Source organism: Neovison vison, chromosome 8 (assembly GCF_020171115.1).
Source record: "Neovison vison isolate M4711 chromosome 8, ASM_NN_V1, whole genome shotgun sequence".
Taxonomy (NCBI): Eukaryota; Metazoa; Chordata; class Mammalia; order Carnivora; family Mustelidae; genus Neogale; species Neogale vison.
In genome coordinates this window covers 25884354-25909603 of record NC_058098.1, presented here as the reverse complement: position 1 = coordinate 25909603, position 25250 = coordinate 25884354, and the positions used below count along the sequence as shown (strand labels likewise).

Here is a 25250-nt window from a genome sequence, read left to right as displayed (position 1 = left end):
AAAGAGTGTTCGAGGAAATCAGGGGAAAAACCCTTGAGCTATGTTAACTGAACCTGGATTTCAATCACTTGACCGATAGTCAGTAAACAGATTTCCAATTTATAAGATAAGCCACCTCTGACACTTCTTAGCAGTCCAACACTCAAGGCCAAAACAGCTGACACGGGTGGGAACCGCGAGTTTGTACTGCTTGTACTGAGTCATTTGGCCCTACACTGTTTCTCGATGGTGGTGATAACATCTGTATGGGTGAGAAAAGGGCAGCCCAAGTCCCGTACGACCCGCTGACTGACTGCGAAGGCTTCAGTTTTGTGGTGCCTCAGTTTTCCCTCTCTGTGCCATGGGCTCATTATTTTCCTTTCCATATCTCCTGATCTCCCCAGAGTCTTAGGAAGATTTCTTGGTCAAGGTATGCAATCATGGGAAATTCTGGTGTGAAAAGGAGGTAGGATCTGAGGAGTTGGGGCAAGAATTTTAGTAGCGATTCTGCCACTTGCCGTGTGACGTGGGGCAAATAACTCAACCTCTCTGGCCTTCAGGTTCTATATACACAAAACAAGGACCTGGGACAGCCTTCTAAGGCTCTTCCGGCCCTGCCTAGAAGACTGAGTGAGAAGCTGAGTGGTATTTTCTTCTTCCTTGGTGACTTCATGCTGGGCTTTCACCCAGACCTTCCAGGGTGGGGCTTTTAGACCAGATTTCTTGGCAGCCAGAGATCATTGATTGCAATCAGCTCATCTTATTAGCGTCACACATCTGCACTGCAGCTCGGGACGCTCATGTTTAAGGCTCAGTTAGTCATGGTGACACATTGTGTCTCCACACTTTGTCACACTGCAGGCACTGAGCTCTTCACACACAGGCAGATCTATCTTTAGTATGCTGATTTATTTAAATCAGAGTTTGCATTAGAGAGCGCCCAGTGATAATTGTGGTGGGTGTGGTTTTATTTTTAAAGTTTTTGGCAGGGTATTTGTAGCATTTGCATTTTGTCATCTCTGAACACAGTGTATAAATGGAAGCCGGTCCAAGGGAACTAGAAACTGTAGTGATTATTGGGAGTAGAGACACGATCTTCTCTTACCTATTCTGGGGTCCTTCAGATCACCTTCAGCTGTGGTTCCAGGAACTGCTTTCTTTGGGGCTTCCATGTGGGAATAAAGTAAATAGAAACTAAAAGCTTCTAGCACAGTCTCTAGCAGTAGAGTGGATTGCAGTAGTCATTACTTAACACATTTCAATAACCTAAGCAAAAAAAACCTAGCTTAGTAAATCACAAAAGATTCCATTCAGGTGAGATGAAGTATCAGTTTGGGTTTCTTACAATAACTGCAAGAAGATAGCGCTTAGTTACTGGTTTTGCAAGATCTGCAGTAACGAATCAGATTCTAGCCTAAGAAATACATCATGTTTTTCCTTCCTTATTTCTTCAGTTGCCAGCATTTTATTTTATTTATTTTTTAATGTTTATTATATATTCATTTATTTATTTTTTAAAGATTTTATTTATTTATTTGACAGAGAGAGATCACAAGTAGACAGAGAGGCAGGCAGAGAGAGAGAGAGAGAGAGAGGGAAGCAGGCACCCTGCTGAGCAGAGAGCCCGATGCGGGACTCGATCCCAGGACCCTGAGATCATGACCCGAGCCGAAGGCAGCGGCTCAACCCACTGAGCCACCTTAGAGAGAGAGAGAGAGAGAGAGAGAGAGAGAGAAAGCATGAGAGGAGAGAGGTCAGCGGGAAAAGCAGACTCCCTGCTGAGCAGGGAGTCCAACTCGGGGCTCCATCCCTGGACTCCAGGATCATAACCCAAGCCAAAGGCAGTCACTCAACCAACTGAGCCACCTAGGCGCCCTTGCCAGCATTTTTAGTTAATTAATTAATTAATTAATTTCCAGCTTTTTTTTTTTTTTTAAGATTTTATTTATTTGACAGAGAGAGAGAAATCACAAGTAGGCAGAGAGGGAGGCAGAGAGAGAGAGGGGAGGAAGCAGGCTCCCTGCGGAGCAGAGAGCCCGATGCGGGGCTTGATCCCAGGACCTGGGATCATGACCCGAGCCGAAGGCCAAGGCTTTAACCCACTGAGCCACCCAGGCGCCCCCAGCATTTTTTAAATATAATTATTCTTCCTCATTATAAAAATAATGAATTTGTGCTGAGGAAAAATGAGGAAAGTCCTGAAAAGATTAAATAAGATTCACTTTGGGGGCCCCTGGCTGGCTCAGGCGGTGGAGCATGCGACTCTTAATCTTGGGGCTGTGAGTTTGAGCCCCATGTTGCGTATGGAGATCATGTAAAAATAAAATCTTAAAAAAAAAAAAAAGAAGACTTTCAAAGATTCACTTTAAATCCTACCACCCAGAACTAATCACTGTAACATTTTACTATCCAAAGGCAAATATATCCTAAATATATTTTTTTCTCTGGGATGTACCGTTGTTACTTGTTTCCCCTATTATTGTCTTTTAGGCTAGTTTCAATATTGAATATTATAAATAATGCTACAGAGAATATCTTGATGATTATCTTTGCATACACCTTTGTCTGCATTTCTGACAATTTCCTTAAACTAGATGATTTAATTGTTAGAAATTTTTAATTATAAAGGTAGCCTCCTTCAATAATGTTTTTTTTTTTTTAAAGATTTTATTTATTTATTTGACAGAGAGAGATCACAAGTAGGCAGAGAGGCAGGCAGAGAGAGAGAGGAGGAAGCAGGCTCCCTGCTGAGCAGAGAGCCCGATGCGGGACTCGATCCCAGGACCCTGAGATCATGACCTGAGCCGAAGGCAGCGGCTCAAGCCACTGAGCCACCCAGGCGCCCCTCAATAATGTTTTGAATAAGGCAGTGTCTAAATAAAGTTGCAAAAGCAGACATTATTACAATTTGGTGGGGAGGGATTACCAGTGAAAATGGTATCCTATGTCAATTTCAGCACACTTGTCTACTTACAAATATACTTTCAGATAAATGTATTCAAAGCGGACCTTTCATTTTTCCACTTGGAAATGTTCATTTAACATTTCGTAACCATGTTTCCATGTTTATAGTAAACTCTCCCTAGCACTGGGCGTTTGTTTCCAACTTTTTATAATCACGTATAGTGCTTTAATGGACATCTCTGCTTCTCTCTTAGCCGCATAAGAGAACAATTCTAAATAAATACTTTGAAGAAAGTTAGAACTTGAAAAAGTTCTAAAGGAGAAGTGTTCATTTTCCTTCTTAACATTTTATTAGGCGCTTCTAAAATAATTTTTTTAAAAACCTCAGCTTTATTGAAATATAATTCACATGCCATAAGGATCTTCTAATAATTTTTCTTAGCCTTCTTTGCTGTTTGTCCTTAATTACTTTTCTTTTTGATACAGAATTTCCAGTGTGTAAGACCCAGAAGGTGGTCCTATTTCAACCCTCCATTCCTTGAACAGGCTGTTGGTTGGTTGGTGACTAACCAGAAATGCTATACATACATTGTCAGGTGTGGGCACTGTGTGAGCTGGGAGAGCACGCATATTGTTGCAGACCTGGGCAGTGAGCCATGACAGTACTGGTGGACTTTTGAAAAGGGTTTTAAAAAAAAGTATTTCCATTGTCACATTACTGAAATAAATCCTGTAATTTATAGGCTATTCTGCTTCATTGACTTTGGAAACTGTTTACTCTAGAGGTGGCACATGTAGGCAGAGCTTCTCCAACATTAATGTACATACAGATCACCAGAAATTTTGATAAAATGGGATTCTGATTTTGGCAATCTAGAGGGGGTTAGATTCTGTAGAGTTAAACCAGAGTGGGACAAGAGAAGATTTTTGGTGGCACTCAAATACAACATCCTAAATTACATTGAATGGCATGATGAGTATGATTCCTCTTTTTTTTTTTTTTTTTTTTTAAGATTTATTTATTTGAGGGATGCCTGGGTGGCTCGGTTGGTTAAGTGTCTGCCTTCAGTTGGGTCATGGTCCCGAGGTCCTGGGATTGAGTCCCACATTGGGCTCTCTGCTCAGGAGGGAGCCTGCTTCTCCCTCCCTCTATGCGCCTCCGCCAGCTTGTACTCTCTCTCTGTCACTCACGTTCTGTCTCTCAAATAAATAAATAAAATCTTTAAAAAAAGACAGAGAGATTTGGGGCAGCTGGGTGGCCCAGTGGGTTAAAGCCTCTGCCTCCGGTTCAGGTCATGATCCCAGGGTCCTGGGATCCAGCCCACATCGGGCTTTCTGCTCAGCAGGGAGCCTACTTCTACCTGTCTCTCTGCCTGCCTCTCTGTCTACTTGTGATCTCTGTCTGTCAAATAAATAAATAAAAATCTTTTAAAAAAATAAAAAAAATTAAAAAGAGAGAAGTTTATTAATTTGGGGAGAGGGAGGGCCCGAGGGAAAGGGAGAGAGAGAGAGACTCTAAGCAGACTCCATGCTCAGCATAAAGCTTGGAGCCGAAGCAGGGCGCAGAGTCAGGACCCCAAGATCATGACCTGAGGCGGAACCAAGAGTCAGAGCCTAACCAAAGGCACCCACCCAGGTGCTTGGAGCATTATTCCATTTTAAGCTCATTTGGTTATTCTTCTGTGTCTAGAAGAGTATTTGTTTGGTTCCTGTGTGTTTCTTAACACTTGCTAAGCTGGCTTTCCAACCCAGAGAGATCAGACCTCAGTCCTTAGGGAAGCTAAAGTGCTGGCTAGAACTGAGTAACATTGTTATGTGTCCTTGTATTTATTTTCATAGTTACCTTCTACTTACAGCATGTGATACTGATTTTCTAGCATGTTAGTGATACAAAGTTTCTTTTAAGAATAAATTTGGGTTAAAAGAAAGTAGATTTTTTTAAAAAAAAGTATATTTAAAGAAAAACCTTGAGTATATAATAATACAGGTGGTGCCTGGAAATGGTAAAAAAAAAAAAAAATGTGAAGAGACAACCTGATGACTGATATCTCAGGCTGGTGTGGAAAAAGGCCATGAACTTTGGAGCCAGGTAGACCTGGTTTCTGGGTATTTTGCCACTTATTAACTTGGTGTGCCAGGTTACTTCCCACTCCCCATCTCAGGACTTTTCTGTTCTAAATTGGGTCAGGGCGGAAGCCCCTCCTGCAGGTTAGGCCCTATAATGCTTGTCTCCTCAGATCCTCACACAGCTCCCCTGGCAGCAGGCCTGGTGTTGGTGGTCTTCCCGTTTTACAGACAGCAGATAGGCTGGGAGGGCTGAGGGAACTCATGAGGAGCCCCAGAGCTGGGACAGTGGGCATGGGTTTCAATCTCTGATGTGCCAGGATCTCTCCCTCTGTATTCCAGGCCACTTCCCTCTTCTAAATGTAGATTTTGCTGTGGCTCTCTGCCCAGCTGGAAGGCAGTCTGATTAAAATGAGACATCATTGAGGGGCTTCTGGGTGGTTCCATCAGTTAAGCATCTGACTCTTGATTTCAGCTCAGGTCATGATCTCAGGGTCCTGGTCTGCTTGAGATTTGCTCTCTCCCTCTCCTGCTGCCCCTCCCCCTGCTTGTGCACTGCACTCTCTCTCTCTCTCTCAAATAAAAACATTTTAAAAAAAATGAAAAGTCATTGAGCACACCCATGTTCACTACAGCATTACTCAGAATACCCAGGAGGTGGAAGTAGTCCAGATGTCCACGGACAGATTAGTGGATTAAAAAAATGTGGCATATATGTACAATAGGATATCATTTAGCCTTCCAAAAACAAGGTGATCTTGTCACATGATACAACATGGAGGTGCAGTGGTGGTTTACAGGGGCTGGGGAGAGGGGGAAACGGAGTTTTTGTTTAATAGGTATCGAGTTTCAGTTTGGCAAGATGAAAAAGTTCTAGAGATCTGTTACAAAACAATGTGGATGTAATTGACACCTACTGAACTGTACACTTAAAAATGGTTAAGAGGGTATATTTTATGTAAGTGTGGGGTTTTTTTTTTACTACAATTAAAAATTTCTTTTTTTTAAGATCTTATTTATTTATAAGATTTTATTTATTTGACAGAGAGAGAGAGAGAGAGATCACAAGTAGGCAGAGAGGCAGGCAAGGGAGAGAGGGAAGCAGGCTCTCCGCTGAGCAGAGAGCCCCATGCAGGGCTCAATCCCAGGACCCCGAGACTATGACCTGAGCCAAAGGCAGAGGCTTAACTCACTGAGCCACACAGGCTCCCCTAAAGATTTTATTTGTTTATTTGACAGAGAGCACACAAGTAGGAGAAGCAGCAGGCAGAGGGAGAGGAAGAAGCAGGCCTCCCATTGAATGGGGACTCTGATCCAGGGTCCATCCCAGGACCCTGGGATCATGACCTGAGCCGAAGGTAGCTGCTTAACTGACTGAGCTAGGCAGGTACCCCCACAATTATAAATTTCTTAAAAGTAGAAAAAAGAGAAAAAAAAAAGAAAAGAAAAGCATTGGTCAGAAGGCATTTTTTTTTTCATTTTGGAAAATTCCATGCATACATAAAAATAAAATAGTATAATGAGGCGTGAACCAATTACCCACCTCCAGCAGTTATCAGCACATAGCACTTCTGTTCTACCGATAACCTCCCATCCACCCCACCCTACCCTAGTTTATTATGATCCCAGACAACACATAACTTTATCTGAAAACACTTTTCTGTATATGCCTAAAAGGAAGAACTTTCTTTAAAGAACACATTTTCACACCTAAAAAAAAGGTAATAATCTTTTTTAAAAAGATTTTATTTATTTATTTGAGAGTTGAAGATCATAAGTAGGCAGAGAAGCAGGCAGAGAGAGAGGAGAAAGCAAGCTCCCCGCTGAGCAGAGAGCCTGATGTGGGGCTCCATCCCAGTACTCTGAGATCATGACCTGAGCTGAAGACAGAGGCTTTAACCCACTGAGCCACCCAGGTGCCCCATAATAATTCTTTAACATCATCTAATATCCAGTTCAGATGTCCCTGATTGTCTCATACATTTTGTAACAGTTGACTTATATGAATCAAGATCCAAAAAGGGCCCCAGTCAAGAGCTAGATGTATTTGGTTGATTTAAGTGTCTTACATCAACAGAGTGTACATTTTTAGCAGGGAAACAACTTTATTTCTTTCCTGGATTAGTACACCCAATAAGAAGTTCCTGGCAGGAAGGCTTATCTGGCTTTATAGTTTCATGGTGGTTGAGAGTGTAAGTTCTGTATGTTGGGGTGGTGTGGGCAACAGGGTGCACTGGTAGTGGGGGAATTAGTGAGACAGCAGGGGGATTGTTACTGGGGTAAGATGACACCCTCTGTCAATAGAGGAACGTGTGTAGCTTTTCCACCTCTGGGAAAGGATCCTGCTCCTTACTCCTACCTATAGTTAAAGGTGTATGCTCAGGATATTCCTGCAGCATTGTGTGCAGTAGCAAAAGACCAGAAACCATGAGAAGATCCCTCAGGAGTTGAATAATCAAATATATTATAAATTTATTTTATTTTATTTTTATTTTTTTTTTATAGATTTTATTTATTTATTTGACAGAGAGAAATCACAAGTAGGCAGAGAGGCAGGCAAAGAGAGAGAGAGAGGGAAGCAGGCTCCCTGCTGAGCAGAGAGCCCGATGTGGGACTCGATCCCAGGACTCTGAGATCATGACCTGAGCCGAAGGCAGTGGCTTAACCCACTGAGCCACCCAGGGGCCCCTATTTTATTTTATTTTTTGGAGTAAACTCTACACCCAATGTGGGACTGGAACTCATGACCCTGAGATCAAGAGTTGCTCTACTGGCTCAGCCAGTCAGATGCCCCATCAAAAACGTTATAAAGCAACCACACCATGACATCTGGGCAGCTGTTTAAAGGGGGAGGTGGTGCAGAAATTACCTCATTGATCTATAAAGTAAAATGGAGAATATAAATAGTATACATATGATTGAGTTTAAAAAAAAAAAAAAGAAAGGTGGGAGAGCAATATAAATATATTAATGCTTTGCATATGCATTGAGTATCTTTCCAAGGGGTAGGGGGTAGATTACTTGTTTACTGTATACTTACCTATATGACTTGAATTGTTGTAATCTATGCATATATTGATACACAAATGTACATATATAAATGTGTATGTGTTCAGAGTAAGTTCATATGTAGGTCTTTAATAAGATAAGCCTAGTTTTGAATTTTTTTTTTAAAGATTTTATTTATTTATTTGACAGAGAGAAATCACAAGTAGATGGAGAGGCAGGCAGAGAGAGAGAGGGAAGCAGGCTCCCTGCTGAGCAGAGAGCCCGATGCGGGACTCGATCCCAGGACCCCGAGATCATGACCTGAGCCGAAGGCAGCGGCTTAACCACTGAGCCACCCAGGCGCCCTAGTTTTGAATTTTGATCGTTCCACTTAATTGCCTTGAACAGATTAATTTCTCTGAATCTCCCATCCTTTTTTTAAAAATAAGGCTAATACCTCTATGCCTCCTAAGGTGATTTTGAGGATTAGAAGAGGAATATACATTAAACTCTTTTTTTGATCCTTTTTTTTTTAAAAGATTTTATTTATTTATTTGTCAAAGAGAGAGAGCGCTCAAGAAGGGGGAGCAGCAGATAGAGGGAGAAGCACTCCCTTCTGAGCAAGGAGCCAGATGCAGGACTTGATCCCAGGACCCTAGGATCATGACCTGAGCCGAAGGTAAATTCTTAACCAACTGAACCACCCAAGTGTCCCTACATTAAACTCTTGACAAACTATGAGTTGTGACTATTGAATATAACAAAACCCCAGACCCACACTGGTTCTAATGAGGAGTATCCTCTAGATTTGAATATATTTTTAATTTATTTTGAGAATGTTTCACAACTGGATTAAAAAAAAGGGGGGGGATTTCTTTCCCTTTTTTTCCCCCTAGATAAATGCTTTCTTTGTTTGCCTGTTTGGGTTATCAAATGATAGGGCATGCCTGGCGCCAATTTGAATTTAGGACAAGAATTTATTTGTTCACGTTTCTTTTATGTGACCTTTGTAGGTTTTTTTTCCAGATAAGTAGCCTGTCTTCCTAAGACACTTAACCAGAAATCAAGGTTCTAAACTTTTTCCCCCCAAAGAAAAAATAGCTTTAATGCAGTCTTCCCACTTGATTATAAGAAACAAAATGTATGTACCTATCAAAAAGGTCAAAGAGGGCGCCTGGGTGGCTCAGTGGGTTAAGCCACTGCCTTCGGCTCAGGTCATGATCTCAGGGTCCTGGGATCGAGTCCCGCATCGGGCTCTCTGCTCAGCAGGGAGCCTGCTTCCTCCTCTCTCTCTCTGCCTGCCTCTCTGCCTACTTGTGATCTCTCTCTGTCAAATAAATAAATAAAATCTTTAAAAAAAAAAAAAGGCCAAAGAAAGCAAAAAAAAAAAAAAATCGCTTGCAAGCTCACCCCTGAGATCAGTGTTGCTTGCATTCCCTGAGCGTTCATTACACATCTTGCACTAGGCTAAGCATTGAGCATTTATTAGTTTATGTAATCCATAGAACATTTCTTTAAGATAGGTGTTATTAACTGCATTTTGTGTAAGAAACTATGACTTCTGTAACTCTCAAGATTCTGTAGCTATGTGGCAGTGCAGAAATTCAAACTCTGTCTTGTTGAACACAAAAGCTCATGCTTTTAACCATGACTTTATACCATTTCCCTGAGATCTTTCTCTGAACATGTATGTACACATGTAAACATAAATCACATCATAATACCTCTTCTGTTTGGTAGCCTGCATCAGCAAAATGTCATGAACATCTTCCTATAACTAAATACCTAGAGGTGTATTGCCAATTTGATGACTGCATAACTTCCCATTGTAGAGGTGTGTCATAACCAGTCCTTTACTAAAGAATTTCTAGATGGTCAGAGAAGGTACTGTAATAATTATAAACATGTATGTACATCTTGCACATATATTCCACTACTAATATCCTTAAATGATGTCCTTAAAATACTTCCAAGAAATGGAGTTGCTATTTCAAGGGATTATAACATTCTGAGTATTACATTTCAATCGATTGATTGATTGACTGAAGGTATTGATTACTCCAACTCTTCTCAAATAGTCTTTGCCAGTTTGAGAAGATGTGGCTCTCATATGTACTGTAAGGGACAGTTTAAAAAGTTTTTAGACAGTTTGCACAACTATCTGGCTATAAACATTGCCTGTAATAACAACAGACTATATTTTATTAGTCTGGTATTTTGCCATCTTTGCTCTGAATGCCTTTAGGACTGAGGCTACATGACAGACTGTAATGACATTAGAATATCAAAGTTTTCATTGCCATTGACCCCATGGAAGGGCTTTATGACCCTTCTCCAGAAAGTTGAGATAAGTACTTTTACTCCTAGGGCTCTTTGTTCATCAATTGAAACATTTTTTTTTCTTTAAAAAAAAAAAAAAAGTTATTTATTTATTTTTATAAGTAATCGCTACATCCAGAGTGGAACTCAGACTCACGACTCAGATCAAGAGTTGCACGCTCCACCAACTGAGCCAGCCAGGCGTCTCAAAACATTTTAGTATATGTGCTGCCGAAGCGAGCACCTCAAAGCATTTTATTACCTTATGTCCATGGTGGCCAGTGAAAAGAAGAGAAGAATGAGTTTTAGGACCTGGATATTAGTTTACTAATTAACTTCCCCAACTTTATCCATCTTCTTTTTCCCATAATTTTATTTTTCTGACCACACAATATACTCCTACAATTTAAAACTCAAGAGATCTGGGGCATCTGGGTGGCTCAGTGGCTTAAGCCTCTGCTTTCGGCTCAAGTCATGATCTCAGGGTCCTAGAATCGAGCCCTACATTGGGCTCTCTGCTTGGCGGGGAGCCTCTTTCCCTCTCTCTCTCTGCCTGCCTCTCTGCCTACTTGTGATGTCTCTCTGTCAAATAAATAAATAAAATCTTAAAAAAGAAACCAAACTCAAGAGATGGAAAGGGTAGACATACAAAGTCTCTCTCCTACTCTTGGCCCTCACCATACAGCTTTTTCCCTATAGGCAACCAGTGTTGTTTTCTGGCTCATGAATATCCCTTCAAATATATTTTATGCATATATAAGCAGATAAAGAAGTGTTCCCTCAACACAAATCCAGTGTGCTTATAAAAGTTCTGCAGGGCAATGAAGTTCTTTTTCAACAGGCGCTGCATAATCCTGCTTTGAAAATTGTGTAGCTCCCGTAGTGATCACTGGCCATTACGGGAGCCAGGGGCCCAGAATTGGACTTGCTCTCTTGGGGTGGTTCAGGGATTGCAAACAAGGAGCCTGGGTACTTCAAAACACTTAGCAGCCGCTGTGAGAGAGTGGTGTTGATGGTGATGAGGTGGATAGAATAGAAGCAGCCACTTCCCCTGGGAGAAACTTGCACAGGGAGTTGTTTTGGGCTGCTTAATAGGGAGTTGCTTTATCTTCTTGCCTGAGAGTTGCAGTGGTTTTTTGGATGGCCCACATGACTTCAGCTGCCTTCCAGATATTCTGAGTCCTTGAACTCCTGGCGAGGCAGTTGGCAGGTGGTTGCCTGGTCTGTTCTTAAAGGACACTGTGTTGGAATGCATTGATTAAAGATGCATTAGTGTGCACTTGCAGGCCTCTTTCCGGTAAATTGCTGGGCCTTTATTTTTTTCCCATTTGAAGATACCGCATACTCATTAAAGAACATTTGGAAAACACAGAAATGTTGAAGAAGCAGGGAAAATCACCTCTAGTCCCATCACCTAAAGTGGACCACTGTTGATATTGTGATGTGTCTTATTTTTATAGAATTGTGATTGCATGCATTCAGTTTTGTAAACTGCTTTTTCATTTATGATAAACATTTTCCATGTCATTACAGGACCTTGGTAAGTGTCATTTAAAAAGATAGGCTGGGGCGCCTGGGTGGCTCAGAGGGTTGGGCCTCTGCCTTTGGCTCAAGTCGTGGTCTCGGGGTCCTGGGGTTGAGCCCCGCATGGGGCTCTCTGCTCAGCGGAAGCCTGCTTTCCCCTTTCTCTCTACCTGCTTCTCTGCCCGCTTGTGATCTCTCTCTCTCTGTCAAATAAATAAATAAAATCTTTAAAAATAAATTAAAAAAATAAAAAATAAAAAGGTGGGCTAGCATGGCAGGCCTTTCTAGTCAGATCATCTGAACATGAATTTGGTTATAGACAGAGATGCCTATAGGAGCCAGACAGGAAGTACAAATGAGCAAAGCATGCTGGGAGTGAGACATAGGGAACAGGATTGAGGAGGATTGGGGAGCTCAGGTCCTCCAAAGAGGCAGCTGTTTCTCAGCTCCATTGCTGCAATTAGCGCATAGGCCAGAGGCTATTAGCTATTCCCATTCTTCAAGAGAAGCGGAAGACCTGGTTTTTTTAAAATGTGAAATTAGTAGGGTTTGGGTTTTTTTGTTGTTGTTTTTGTTTTTTGAGAAAACATTTTTGAGAAAATTTTAAACATTCAGAGAATAATATGAGAAACAATCAGGATTTACAGCTGTTAACATTTTCTCTTATTTTCTCCAAGCCTCGTTTCCCATTTGTTTTGTTTTGTTTAAGTATACTTAACTTCCAGCACAGGGCTTTAATTCATAACCCCTGAAATCAAGAGTCACTCACTCTACCAACTGAGCCAGTCCAGGGCACCTCCCTGTATTTTTTTTTAAGAGAAATGTTAAACTATTATAGATAAAATTGAAATATCCTTCCCATTTTTAATCCCATTCTCCACTTCTCACCCTGCCCAATTTGGGTAACTGCTATCATAAATTATTGTGTATCTTTTTTTTAAAATTAACATATAATGTATTATTTGCTTCAGGGGTACAGCATTTTTTTACTGCTTACATATACATAAATGCAATTCCATGAACACCATATTGTTCTGTAAATTTTTAATCATAATTATCACTCTGCACTTGTTTTTTCACTCAGGCTGTTTATTTTTCCATGTAAATTTATATAAGTCTAATTTGGGGTTGGCAGACTCTTTCTGGAAAAGATCAGGCAGTAAATATTTTAGGTTTTGTGAGCCAGCCTGTCTCTGTTACAGCTACATAGCCCTGCCATTTTATAGCTAATGCAGCCATAGATAATAGGTAAACAAAGGGTTATGGCTGTGTTCCAATAAGATTTTATTTACAAAAAACAGGTTGTCGGCTCGGTTTGGCCCATGGGCTATAGTTCGCTGACCCCTACTCTAATGCATTCCTTTTACCTACTGAATAGTATAGTGTCTATGATATGATTACACCACATGTTATTTTTCAGTTCCCCTGAAAATGATATCCAGGTTGTTTCCCATTTTTCTATTTTAACATGCTGCAGGAAGCATCCTTGTCCATGTTTCCTTGTGTACACGTGCAAAAGGTTTTTCACTAGGACATACACATACATAGTAGTGGGATTGCTAAGGCTTTTTTTTTTTTTTTTTTCTTTTTTGACAAATAAAATGGTCCGAGTAAAATGCTTCAGGTAGAATGTGACTGGTTTGTGACCTCTGTCCTAGAATCTCTGTAGGAAGCCAGTAGTGAGATTCTAACCCACACCTAGTTCTAGAATTTGAGGTAAGACTCTGTGACAACTAGCAAAGGTGAGGGTGGTTAATCTAACTGTAAGGGCTGGAGAGCCATCTGGAAGAGGTCATTGCCATGAGCAATGTGAAACTGACTTCCTCAGTGGACAAAAGAGGTGAAGTTGGGGAGAGACGCGGTTTTTCATGGGGTTTCATTCAGACTGTGGTTGTTCATGTTGGAATAACAAGTTCTAACAGAAAATGTCTTCAGGATGAAGGTGACGAGCTGCTGACCTGTGGTTGCTTCTTTCCTGGCAATGCCGTGAGTTCCTTTAAAGATTTATCACTGTAATTAGACCGGCTAGAAGGAGAATAAGGAAGGAATAAAGAAAGAGTGTCAGGGCATCCTTCCAAGAAAACCCTCTCCTTTGAGGAGGACGCAAGCAAGTTTTTAAACCCTGGTGGCAGGAAATTAAATTAGCCCATCTTCCCAAAGTTCTACGTCAATAATACATGACTAGTTCAGTCGAGCTCAGTGGGTTCTGAAAAGAAATGGTGTTCTGTGTTCTGAGATGAGATTTAATTAAGGGGATGCAGGCTTTGGGAATTCTTCTTTTTAAAACATTTTAAACATGATTGTAAGTCATTATCATACCTTTGTTTTTATCATTTCGGAGAGCTCAAAAAATAGACCGTGCTCTAACACAAGCAGCTGAACATGAAGGTCACCCTGCTTCAGGCTTTTTTTTTTTAAACAGACTTCGGGCCACATTGTTCTGGTAGGTAAGAACTGGGCAGCTCTGCCTCTTTAGAAGTATGCAATGCATGGGGCACCTGGGTGGCTCAGTGGGTTAAAGTCTCTGCCTTGGGCTCAGGTCATGATCCCAGGGTCCTGGGATCGAGCCCCGCATCAGGCTCTCTGCTTGGCAGGGAGCCTGCTTCCTCCTCTCTCTCTCTCTGCCTGCCTCTCTGCCTACTTGTGATCTCTGTCTGTCAAATAAATAAATAAAATCTTAAAAAAAAAAAAAGTATGCAATGCAGAAAAATACTGATGCATTTGCCACTTACCAACCCCCACAACCTTTTTTTTTTTTTTTAAGTTTTATTTATTTAAGTAATCACTCAATGTGTGGCTCGAACTCATAACCCTGAGATCGAGAGAGTTGCAGGCTCCACTGGCTGGGCCAGCCCGTCACCTCCTTACCTCCACCCCTACCATTTCTTACTCTGAGTCTAGGACCTTGTGTAAACCATCCCATGTGCTGCAGCAGAGGCCTCCCCAGAGAAGGCTCGGGGGGCTGGGGTTTGAATTTGGCACATGGACAGCTTTTGCAAGTCTCTGCTGACATGGAAGTAGAGACAGGCTCGGGTCACAGCTGCAGTGGTAGCTTGGGGGCCATTGCCCTGGAAGAGAAAAGGAGATGTAGTGAGCAGACTGGCCATTCTGACATCCAGTTCTTTCTTCTCAAAATGGTAATAGCACATAACAGGTGAGGAATGAGGGACTTTTACATGGTTTTCCTTAAATGGCTTGAGCTTCACTTTTTTTTTTTTTTTTTTAAGATTTTATGTATTTGAGAGAGAGCAAGAATGAGCAAGCACAAGTAGGAGGAGCAGTAGAGGCAGAAGCAGGCTGAGCAGGGAGCCTGATGCGAGGCTCGATCCCAGGACACTGGGATCATGACCTGAGCTGAAAGTGGATGCCTCACTGACTAAGCCACCCAGTTACCCCGTGAGCGTCACTACTAATGGAACATTGATTAGGTATTTGGATCTCAGTTTAATCTGATTTTTTTTTTTTTAGGGTGACAACTACAAACTGAACAAGAGAATAAAAGTTAGGGCTCACCAGTAATCTCTGGAATGACCCTTTGATGAGGGTTTTGGATGAATCTGTATCGGTTTATTTTAATCCAGTTTTATGTTAGTTCATAATGTACTTCCACCTTTGTAAGTACCCCTTAGCCTTAAAATCATCCATAAAGAAGGAGAATTATCCCTGTCTTACCAATTTTATAGAAAATGGATTCTAAGAGGATTAGAGGTCTTCTAGCTCTTCAGTCTAGACATCTAGACATTCTAGACATTACTTGATTACATGTAATGACTAGAAAGTGCAAAAAATAACTTCTCATGTTTCCATGTGCTTAGCAGCAGCCGAATTTTTGATAAAAGCTTAATGGGAGAACATATTGACTCTATATTTATTAACGTACAGCACATAAGCCACAGACTGGCCCATCACGGCCTCACATTCTCACACTTCTTTGTTGGCAGGGAATAGGTCACCCTCACAACTAAAAAGAAATTGTTCGCGCTGTCCTAAGTGTCTGTTGAAATCACAAATGCATACATAGATCCTGTGAGCCAGCAGTTAACGCTGTTAGAAATTTATCTTACATGCTTAGCGAAATAAGTCAAGCGGAGAAAGACAACTATCATATGATCTCCCTGATATGAGGAAGTGGTAATGCAACATGGGGGCTTAAGTGGGTAGGAGAAGAATCCATGAAACAAGATGGGATAGGGAGGGAGACAAACCATAAGTGACTCTTTTTTTTTTTTTTAAAGATTTTATTTATTTATTTGACAGAGAGAAATCACAAGTAGACGGAGAGGCAGGCAGAGAGAGAGAGAGGGAAGCAGGCTCCCTGCCGAGCAGAGAGCCCGATGCGGGACTCGATCCCAGGACCCCGAGATCATGACCTGAGCCGAAGGCAGCGGCTTAACCCACTGAGCCACCCAGGCGCCCCATAAGTGACTCTTAATCTCACGAAACAAACTGTGGGTTGCTGGGGGGAGGGGGGTTGGGAGAAGGGGGGTAGGATTATGGACATTGGGGAGGGTATGTGCTTTTGGGTAAATTGGAAGGGGAGGTGAACCATAAGAGACTATGGACTCTGAAAAACAATCTGAGGGGTTTGAAGTGGCGGGGGGGGGGTGGGAGGTTGGGGTACCAGGTGGTGGGTATTATAGAGGGCACGGCTTGCATGGAGCACTGGGTGTGGTGAAAAAATAATGAATACTGTTTTTCTGAAAATAAATAAATTGGAAAAAAAAAAAAGAAATTTATCTTACAGGTACACTTTCCCACATGTGAAAGGATGTGGGCCTAGTTTTTTTCACAGTAAAATATCAGAAACAGCTTAAGTGCTAGGATTGCGGTTAAGTAAATTGATGCTTCCAGGCAGTGGGAAATTTTTCTGCTGTTACAAAGAATAAGTTAGCTGTATATTTATTGATGGAACATGGTTTAGTGAGGAAAAGCAAGGTTCAGGACACTGTTATTATTGTGTATAACATTCTACACTTGTGTTAAGAAGGAGGGGGTAAGTATGTACTAATATGTATTTGCTTGCTATGCATAGACTAGCTCAGGAAGATTAAAAATCTAATAATACGGGGCGCCTGGGTGGCTCAGTGGGTTAAGCCACTGCCTTCGGCTCAGGTCATGATATCAGGGTCTTGGGATCGAGTCCCGCGTCGGGCTCTCTGCTCGGCAGGGAGCCTGCTTCCCTCTCTCTCTCTGCCTGCCTCTCCATCTACTTGTGATTTCTCTCTGTCAAATAAATAAATAAAATCTTTAAAAAAAAAAAATCTAATAATACTTGCCTTGTGGGCAGGGACCTGGGCGGCTAGAGAACATGTAAGGGAAAAGGACCTGTCATTAAAGAGGTCACTGAATCAAGAAGCAGGAGAATCACCTACTTAAAACAAAAACCAAAAGACACCCCACACTGAGGTTTTTAGGAATTTGGGATCCTCGTATGTATCTCTTCACTCTGATCTACTTGCTTGCTACCCGTTCCCAAAGGAACGGTCCCAAAGGATTTAGTCATCCTTTCTTCTGTTCCCTGAGTTTTCTGGCACTAAATGAAGTTCTCGTTTTTGGTTTTACTTTTTACTTTTTTTTTTTTTTACTTTGGTTTAAAGATTTTATTTATTTATGTGACACACAGAGAGAGAGCGCGCGCACAAGCAGGGGGAGCAACAGAGTGAGAGGGAAAAGCCGGTTCCCCACTGAGCAAGGAGTCTGATGTGGGACTCGATCCCAGGACCCCGAGGTCATGACCTGAGCAGAAAGCAGAGGCTTAATTAACCATCTGAGCCACCCAGGTGCACCTACTTAAATTTTTTTTTAAAGATTTATTTGTTGGGGCGCCTGTGTGGCTCAGTGGGTTAAAGCCTTTGCCTTTGGCTTGGGTCATGATCCCAGGGTCCTGGGATCAAGCCCCACATCGGGCTCTCTGCTCAACAGGGAGCCCGCTTCCTCCTCTCTCTCTCTCTCTGCCTGCCTCTTTGCCTGCTTGTGATCTCGATCTGTCAAATAAATAAATAAATAAACTTTAAAAAAAAAAAGAATTATTTGTTTATTTTAGAGGCAGGGAGGGGCAGATTGAGAGGAGAGTCTCAAGCAGACTCCTTGCTGAGCACAGAGTCCCACTCGAGGCTCGATCTCATAACCCTGAGATCACGACCCGAGCAGAAACCAAGAGTCAGGCGCTTAACTTACCCGCCACTCAGGCGCCCCTACTTAAAAAAAAAAAAAATTTTTTTAACACCTATTTTTTTATTTGCATTCAAATTGTCTTCAATTTTTTGGTTGAATAACTGCTTTTTATATAACGTATTACACCACATCCTCATTTATTTGCATACATTTTGCATAAGCCATAGTTTATGATTTTAGAATGGAGGAGTATTATTGGCACAAGGTAGGAAATTCAAACAGTACAAACAGAGCATAAAGTGAAGTTTTCTCTCTCTCTCTCTTGACCTGAGAGTCCTCTAGGCCCACAGTTCCCCTGCTGAGGCTGCTGCTGTTCCCACTTTGATATACATGCTTCTAAGAATATTGTTTTGCATATCACACATAAACGTGCATGCATGTATCCGCCTGCTTATACCCCGTGTTAACTGTACTGTGCACACGGCTCCTCATTTACTTTTTCCACTTAGCAGTGCGTCTCGGGATAGGGTTACATTTAGATTAGCACATTCTTTTCAGTTACTACACAGGATTCCACTGTATATATGTTATTACGTATGTATGTATTCAGGCAGCCCAGCCCTTTCTTGATGGGAGCTGGGGTGGCCCACAGTCTGTTGCTACCACAACGAATATCCTTGTATCTGTGGGATAAATTCTTAGAAATACAACTGCTACGTCAAAAGGTATCAATAGATAGTTCCAAATTGCTCTCCGCAGAGGTTTTAGTAGTTCAACAGGACAGAAGATTATCCAGGCTTTTAAAAGGTTTATAGCTGCTGCAACCTGGAGTATAAGATAAAGTATCAGTCAAGGGGAAGACAGGCCCATTCACACAGCTGGTGGACTAAAGTTTGTACTTTTCCTACTGAAGCTTGTTAAGATCCCGTGAAGAAATGCAGCATGCATTGTAGTCCTTTCCGTAGCCATCGGAAGGGTAGTCAGAGGAAGGTGACGTGGGTGGGCTGGGTGCTGTTGACCAGCGCTCAGTGACAACTATACTGTCCTCACTTACTTTTGCTTTTTTTCTAGGACCTTAGCATCCTGAGACGTTTTGGATTCATAGCCCTCAAGGTTGACCCTGTCAGAGTTCATCATGTCCAAGTTAAAAAGCTCAGAGTCCGTCAGGGTGGTGGTTCGCTGTCGGCCCATGAACGGCAAGGAAAAGGCCGCCTCATATGATAAGGTGGTGGATGTGGACGTGAAGCTGGGGCAGGTGTCAGTGAAGAACCCCAAAGGCGTGGCCCATGAAATGCCCAAGACCTTCACCTTTGATGCAGTCTATGACTGGAATGCCAAGCAGTTTGAACTGTACGATGAGACATTCCGACCGCTTGTGGACTCTGTCTTGCAGGGTTTCAATGGGACAATTTTTGCCTATGGACAAACTGGGACTGGGAAAACCTACACGATGGAAGGAGTCCGTGGTGACCCTGAGAAAAGAGGGGTCATCCCTAACTCATTTGACCACATCTTCACCCATATCTCTCGATCCCAGAATCAACAGTACCTGGTCAGGGCTTCTTACTTGGAGATCTACCAGGAGGAGATCCGAGATCTGCTCTCAAAGGATCAGACCAAAAGGCTCGAGCTCAAAGAGAGGCCTGACACTGGCGTGTACGTGAAAGACCTGTCTTCCTTTGTCACCAAGAGCGTGAAGGAAATCGAGCATGTGATGAATGTGGGGAACCAGAACCGCTCTGTCGGTGCTACCAACATGAACGAGCACAGCTCACGCTCTCATGCGATTTTTGTAATCACCATTGAGTGCAGTGAGGTGGGCCTTGATGGAGAAAACCATATCCGCGTAGGAAAACTGAACCTTGTGGATCTTGCTGGCAGCGAACGGCAAGCCAAGACCGGCGCACAAGGAGAAAGACTGAAGGAGGCCACCAAGATTAACCTGTCCCTTTCAGCCTTAGGTAACGTCATCTCTGCCCTAGTGGATGGCAAAAGCACTCACATTCCATATCGGGACTCAAAGCTGACCAGGCTCCTCCAAGATTCTCTCGGTGGCAATGCTAAAACTGTGATGGTAGCCAACGTGGGACCTGCCTCGTACAATGTAGAAGAGACTCTGACCACTCTCAGATATGCCAACCGTGCCAAAAACATTAAGAACAAGCCAAGGGTCAACGAGGACCCTAAAGATGCCCTCCTTCGAGAATTCCAGGAAGAAATTGCTCGGCTCAAGGCCCAGCTGGAAAAACGGTCCATTGGCAGGAGGAAGAGGCGGGAGAAGCGGAGGGAAGGTGGTGGCAGTGGTGGGGGCGGGGAGGAGGAGGAGGAGGAGGGAGAAGAGGGTGAGGAGGAAGGGGATGATAAGGATGATTACTGGCGGGAACAGCAAGAAAAACTGGAGATTGAGAAGCGGGCCATTGTAGAGGACCACAGCTTGGTTGCAGAAGAGAAGATGAGGTTGCTGAAGGAGAAGGAGAAGAAGATGGAGGACCTGCGGCGGGAGAAGGATGCAGCTGAGATGCTGGGCGCCAAAATCAAGGTACCGCAGCCTTCCTCAGCCCCTCTGTTCTCTCAGGGCTTTCCGTTTTATCCAAAAAATGGTATGACAGATGACGTCCCTTCTAGTTTTACATTCCCAACAGCTCGGTGGGATCCAGTGTCTAGTAAACATTTGTTGAAGAGAAGTAAAAACCATTTCTTCAAGTTTATGTCGAACTCATAGGAAGAATAATTATTACCTATGCGCAAGGTATAAAAAGCAGCAATAAAACTGACACCCAGGGGCCCCACAGCCCGTGTGACAGAACTGAATCCCTATCTTCACAAGCTTTATGTCCCTCTCCCCCAGAGCTAACCCTTTTTTCGAATTTGGTGTTTCCTGACTTTTCTTTATGGTTTTCTCATATAGGTATATGTCTCTAAAAAAGGGAGAGTTCCACACAATTTTGTACCTTTATATAAATGAAATCCCACTCCTGCAGTTTGCTTTTACTTGCCCAACCTTACATAATAAGATTTGTCCAGATTGACACTTGTAGCTGTGATTCATTCATTATTACTGCTCTGAGAAGCGTGTGTATTCCATTCTCCTGATAGTGGGTTGTTTCCATTTTTTGCTATGAATGTTTCTGTACTTGGTTCCAGGAGAACACATATGAGCAAGAATTTCTTACCTGGCACCATTAGGTCCTCGGGTTTGTACAGCTGTAATTTTGCTAGATAATCACAAGTTATCTCAGTGGTGGCCACGTGAAGCGAAGCTTCTACCAACACAGTATGAACTCTGGTTGCTCCTCGTCCTTACCAGCGTTTATGACTATCTGCATTTTTTTTTCTTATTGACATATAATGTGTTATTTGCCCCAGGGATACAGGTCTGTGAATCATCAGGCTTACATACTTCAGAGCATTCACCATAACACAAACCCTCCCTAGTGTCCATCACCCAGACACCCTATGCTTCCTCTCTCACCCCTCAACAACCCTCAGTTTGTTTCGTTAGAGTAAGTCTCTTATGGTGTGTTTTTCTCCTGATCCCATCTTGTTTCCTTTTTTCCCTCCCTACCTCCTCTGCCCTGCCTCTCAAATTCCTCATATCAGATTGTATGATAATTGTCTTTCTCTGACTGATTTATTTTGCTTAGCATAATACCCTCTAGTTCCATCCATGTATGACTATCTGCTTTAATTCTCTATAAAATGGTATCTCATTGTGGGGTTTTTTGTTTTTTGGTTTAGCCCAACTTGGGGCTTGAACTCACAGCCCTGAGATCAAGACCTGAGCTGAGATCAAGACCTGAGCTTACCTGACTGCACCACATGGGTGCCCCTCTTTGTGGTTTTAATATGCAGCGCCCCCAACCATAGAAGATACAGAACAGTTCCCTTGCCCCCCAAATGCTCCCTTGTAGTCAGCCCCCTCCCTCAACTGACTCCAAGCTCTGTGAGTCAGTGGCTGACTAGCATTCTATAGCGTGGAAACTCCTGTGTCTTTTCTTTCTGGTGCCAGTGTACCATTCCATCAGGCGCCCAGACTCTGGGCTCCCACTGGCCTTTACTGGCAGAGGAGAGGACAGAGCCAGCCCTGGAAATCTGAGGATGACCGCTGCCTGCCTATAAGCTAAAACAACTCTGAGGTGTCGAGTTCTTTCTTAATGAATTTATGAAAACTCTGACTTCGCCTCTCAGATGTATCCTTGTTTATTAATTTTAAAATGCCCAGTGATCTCTTTTTTCTCACCTCCCCTGCCCCCACTGTATGAAGCTGTGGCTTTATCTGTGGCTTCATCTGTGGCCCTTTCACAGAGCTGCGTTCTCTTTTACTTCAGAGGCAGGGGTCCTTTCCAGAGCTTTCAAGACCCGATGTGAAAATGGAGTCCAATACAACACAGTTAGGGGGTCACTTTGTTCCAGGGAGGGGCTTAGTCTGGGATTCAACATCAGACGCCACTTCATCCCTCCTCATTCCTGCACTTGACATGTAACGGGGAGTGTCCGTGTTTGATGTGCGTGCTGGTTTTTAGGATCACATCTGTTATTCAAGCCTAAGAACACCTAGACTCTCTAAACAACCTGGGTTATTTGGGCAACTCTCAGAAGCCAGGTGTGGCAAGACTCAGTATTACCTCAAGGTCACTGAATCTCTTAGACTTGATTTTATTAGAGAATGATATTACTTCTGTCTCTCAGAATCTCTGGATGCTATAAAACCATAGGACAAAAGTATTGTAGAGCTAGGGGCGCCTGGGTGGCTCAGTGGGTTAAAGCCTCTGCCTTCGGCTCAGGTCATGATCCCAGGGTCCTGGGATCCAGCCCCACATTGGGCTCTCTGCTCAGCAGGGAGCCTGCTTCTGCCTCTCTCTCTTTGCCTGCCTCTCTGCCTCTTGTGATCTCTGTCAAATAAATAAATAAAATCTTTAAAAAAAAAGTATTATAGAGCTAGAAGGAATGTGTGTGTGGGGGGGTAGTAATCCAGTGCAACCACTTCATTTTGAGAGAAGAGGAAATGGGCCTAGGAGTTCCCTGAAAGATGTTTGCAAGTTTCTTAAAAGCAAGGTCATTGGGGCACCTGGGTGGCTCAGTGGGTTAAAGCCTCTGCCTTCGGCTCAGGTCATGATCCCAGGGTCCTGGGATCGAGTCCCGCATCCGGCTCTCTGCTCAGCAGGGAGCCTGCTTCCTCCTCTCTCTCTCTGCCTTCCTGTCTGCCTACTTGTGATCTCCATCTGTCAAATAAATAAATAATTAAAAAAAAAAAAAAGACAAGGTCATGGAGGTTTTGGTTTCTCTGCTTTTTGGGTACAAACTGTTCCCATGGCTTTACCCACCATCTAAATATTTGCTCAAGGTGACCCGTCTACATAGCAAGCCCAGAGCTGTCTCCTAACTTTCGATCCTGGTAGTCTCTGCCCACTGGACATTTCCAGAGATGGCCATGGCCACCCAGAACCTGTTTCTGCCTGCCTTTCCTCAGTCAAGCCAGACCCGTAGGAGTTATACCTGCGAGCTGTCCTTCCCTCTCTCTTATGGCCCGGTCAGTCCCCAGGCCTCTGAATCCTGTGTCATCGGATTGGCTCTCTTGGACCCATCCACTTTGCTCTCTCCCGCCATTACTGCCCTAGCCCAGGCCTGGATCCTCAAAACAACCTCCTGACTGGTCCCCCTCCACCCGGCCTGTCCTTTTCCAGTCATCCTTCCTGTGGTGGGGGAAGAATGTTTCTAAAAACCAAAACTGACTGTGTAAAACACAAATCTGTGTACCCTTATACTCAAAGAACGGTCAGTGTGTTTCCTGAGGGTCTCCAATCAACTTTAGTTTCCCTTAACAGGGCTTTGATGTTTTTGAACTGAGCCCTGATTGCTTTACCAACTTTGCATATCATCACTTCCTACCCTACCCTCTCACACACCATGTTTTGTTTTTCTTTCCTGAAGATTTTATTTATTTATTTATTTATTTATTTATTGGGGGTTGCTTATGCAAGCAGGGGGAGGAGCAGAGAGGAAGGAGAGAGAAAATCTCAAGTAGATTCCACACTCAGCACTGAGCCTGATGCAGGGCTCAGTCTCACGACCCTGAGATCATGACCTGAGCCGACATCATGAGTTGAATGCTTAACCGATTGAGCCAGCCAAGCACCGCTACATCAATTTTTTTTCTTCCTTAGCTAATTCCTATTTTTACTTCAGCACTCTCAAGACAGGAAGCTTTCCTTGATTCCCTCCAAAAGCCTGAGTTCTCTCCCTCCTATATGCCTCTCCTATTATCACTCTGTCTTTTCTTTGCTTTTTTGAAGATTTTACTTATTTATTTGACAGAGAGGACGCAGCAAGAGGGAACACAAGCAGGGAGAGTGGGAGAGGGAGAAGCAGACTCCCCACTGAGCAGGGAGCCCAACGTGAGGCTCAATCCCAGGACCCTGGGGCCATGACTTGAGCCGAAGGCAGACACTTAACAACTGAGCCACCCAGGGGCCCCTGCTCTGTCTTCTCCTCATGCTTGTGTCTGCCTGCATAGCACGAGAGCCTGCTTGCTTATCTGTGGCCCTCAGTGGAGTCTTCAGCCTTGTGATTCATATTCTGTTGCCTCTCTAGCACCCAGCACATAGGAGGGACTCAATATGTTTTAAGTAGGGTCAACACTTTGTCCATATAAACCTCCCCAAATTTTTTTTAAGAAAGCTGAAATTCCTATAGTCCTGGGGGAGCTGTATCTTTAGTGTTTCTGAGGTAAAGCCCCAGCGGAGCCACCTCAGCCCCACCTCGGTGATGGTAAGGACACTGCTGTGCCCAATCTGTCTTCCCCCAGAGTTCACCCCTTTGGCTCAGTCCTGAGCTCATGATGTTTTACAGGCTTCCCTCTGAGGAGCTATGTCCTGAGGGAGATCATTCACGAGATGGATTCTACTCTTTTCTCACTCAGGCCATGGAGAGTAAGCTGCTTGTTGGAGGAAAAAATATAGTAGATCATACAAATGAACAACAGAAAATCCTGGAGCAGAAACGGCAGGAAATTGCGGAGCAGGTAACTTTTCATTCCCTTTTGAGGAGAAGGGCGTGGGACAAGGCACACCAATGCTACAGAGTAAATATCTCTTTTATTAGATTCTTCAGAAAGAATGAAAATGGGGTGTTCAGCCCCTTCCCAGTGGGAGACTCCGATCTGGAGCCCCAGCCCTGTACTCTTGTTTAGACATAGTCTGTAGGCAAGCTGATGAATTTTGTGATGTTGCCCAGAAACGTCGAGAAAGAGAAATCCAGCAACAGATGGAAAGCAGAGATGAGGAGACCTTGGAACTGAAAGAGACGTACAGCTCATTGCAGCAAGAAGTGGACATCAAGACCAAAAAACTCAAGAAGGT

The 25250-nt window shown here is 43.2% G+C and overlaps 1 protein-coding gene across 1 annotated transcript in view; it reads left to right on the top strand.

Annotated features, from left to right (window-relative positions):
* Positions 1 to 25250, top strand: part of KIF3B (kinesin family member 3B) — a 45193-nt gene that overhangs the window by 6100 nt on the left and 13843 nt on the right. The window contains exons 2-4 of the mRNA XM_044263260.1: positions 18964 to 20431; positions 24812 to 24913; positions 25126 to 25248. Of these exons, the coding sequence (XP_044119195.1) occupies positions 19028 to 20431; positions 24812 to 24913; positions 25126 to 25248 (1629 nt within the window). The 5' untranslated portion in view covers positions 18964 to 19027. The remainder of the gene's footprint in view (positions 1 to 18963; positions 20432 to 24811; positions 24914 to 25125; positions 25249 to 25250) is intronic.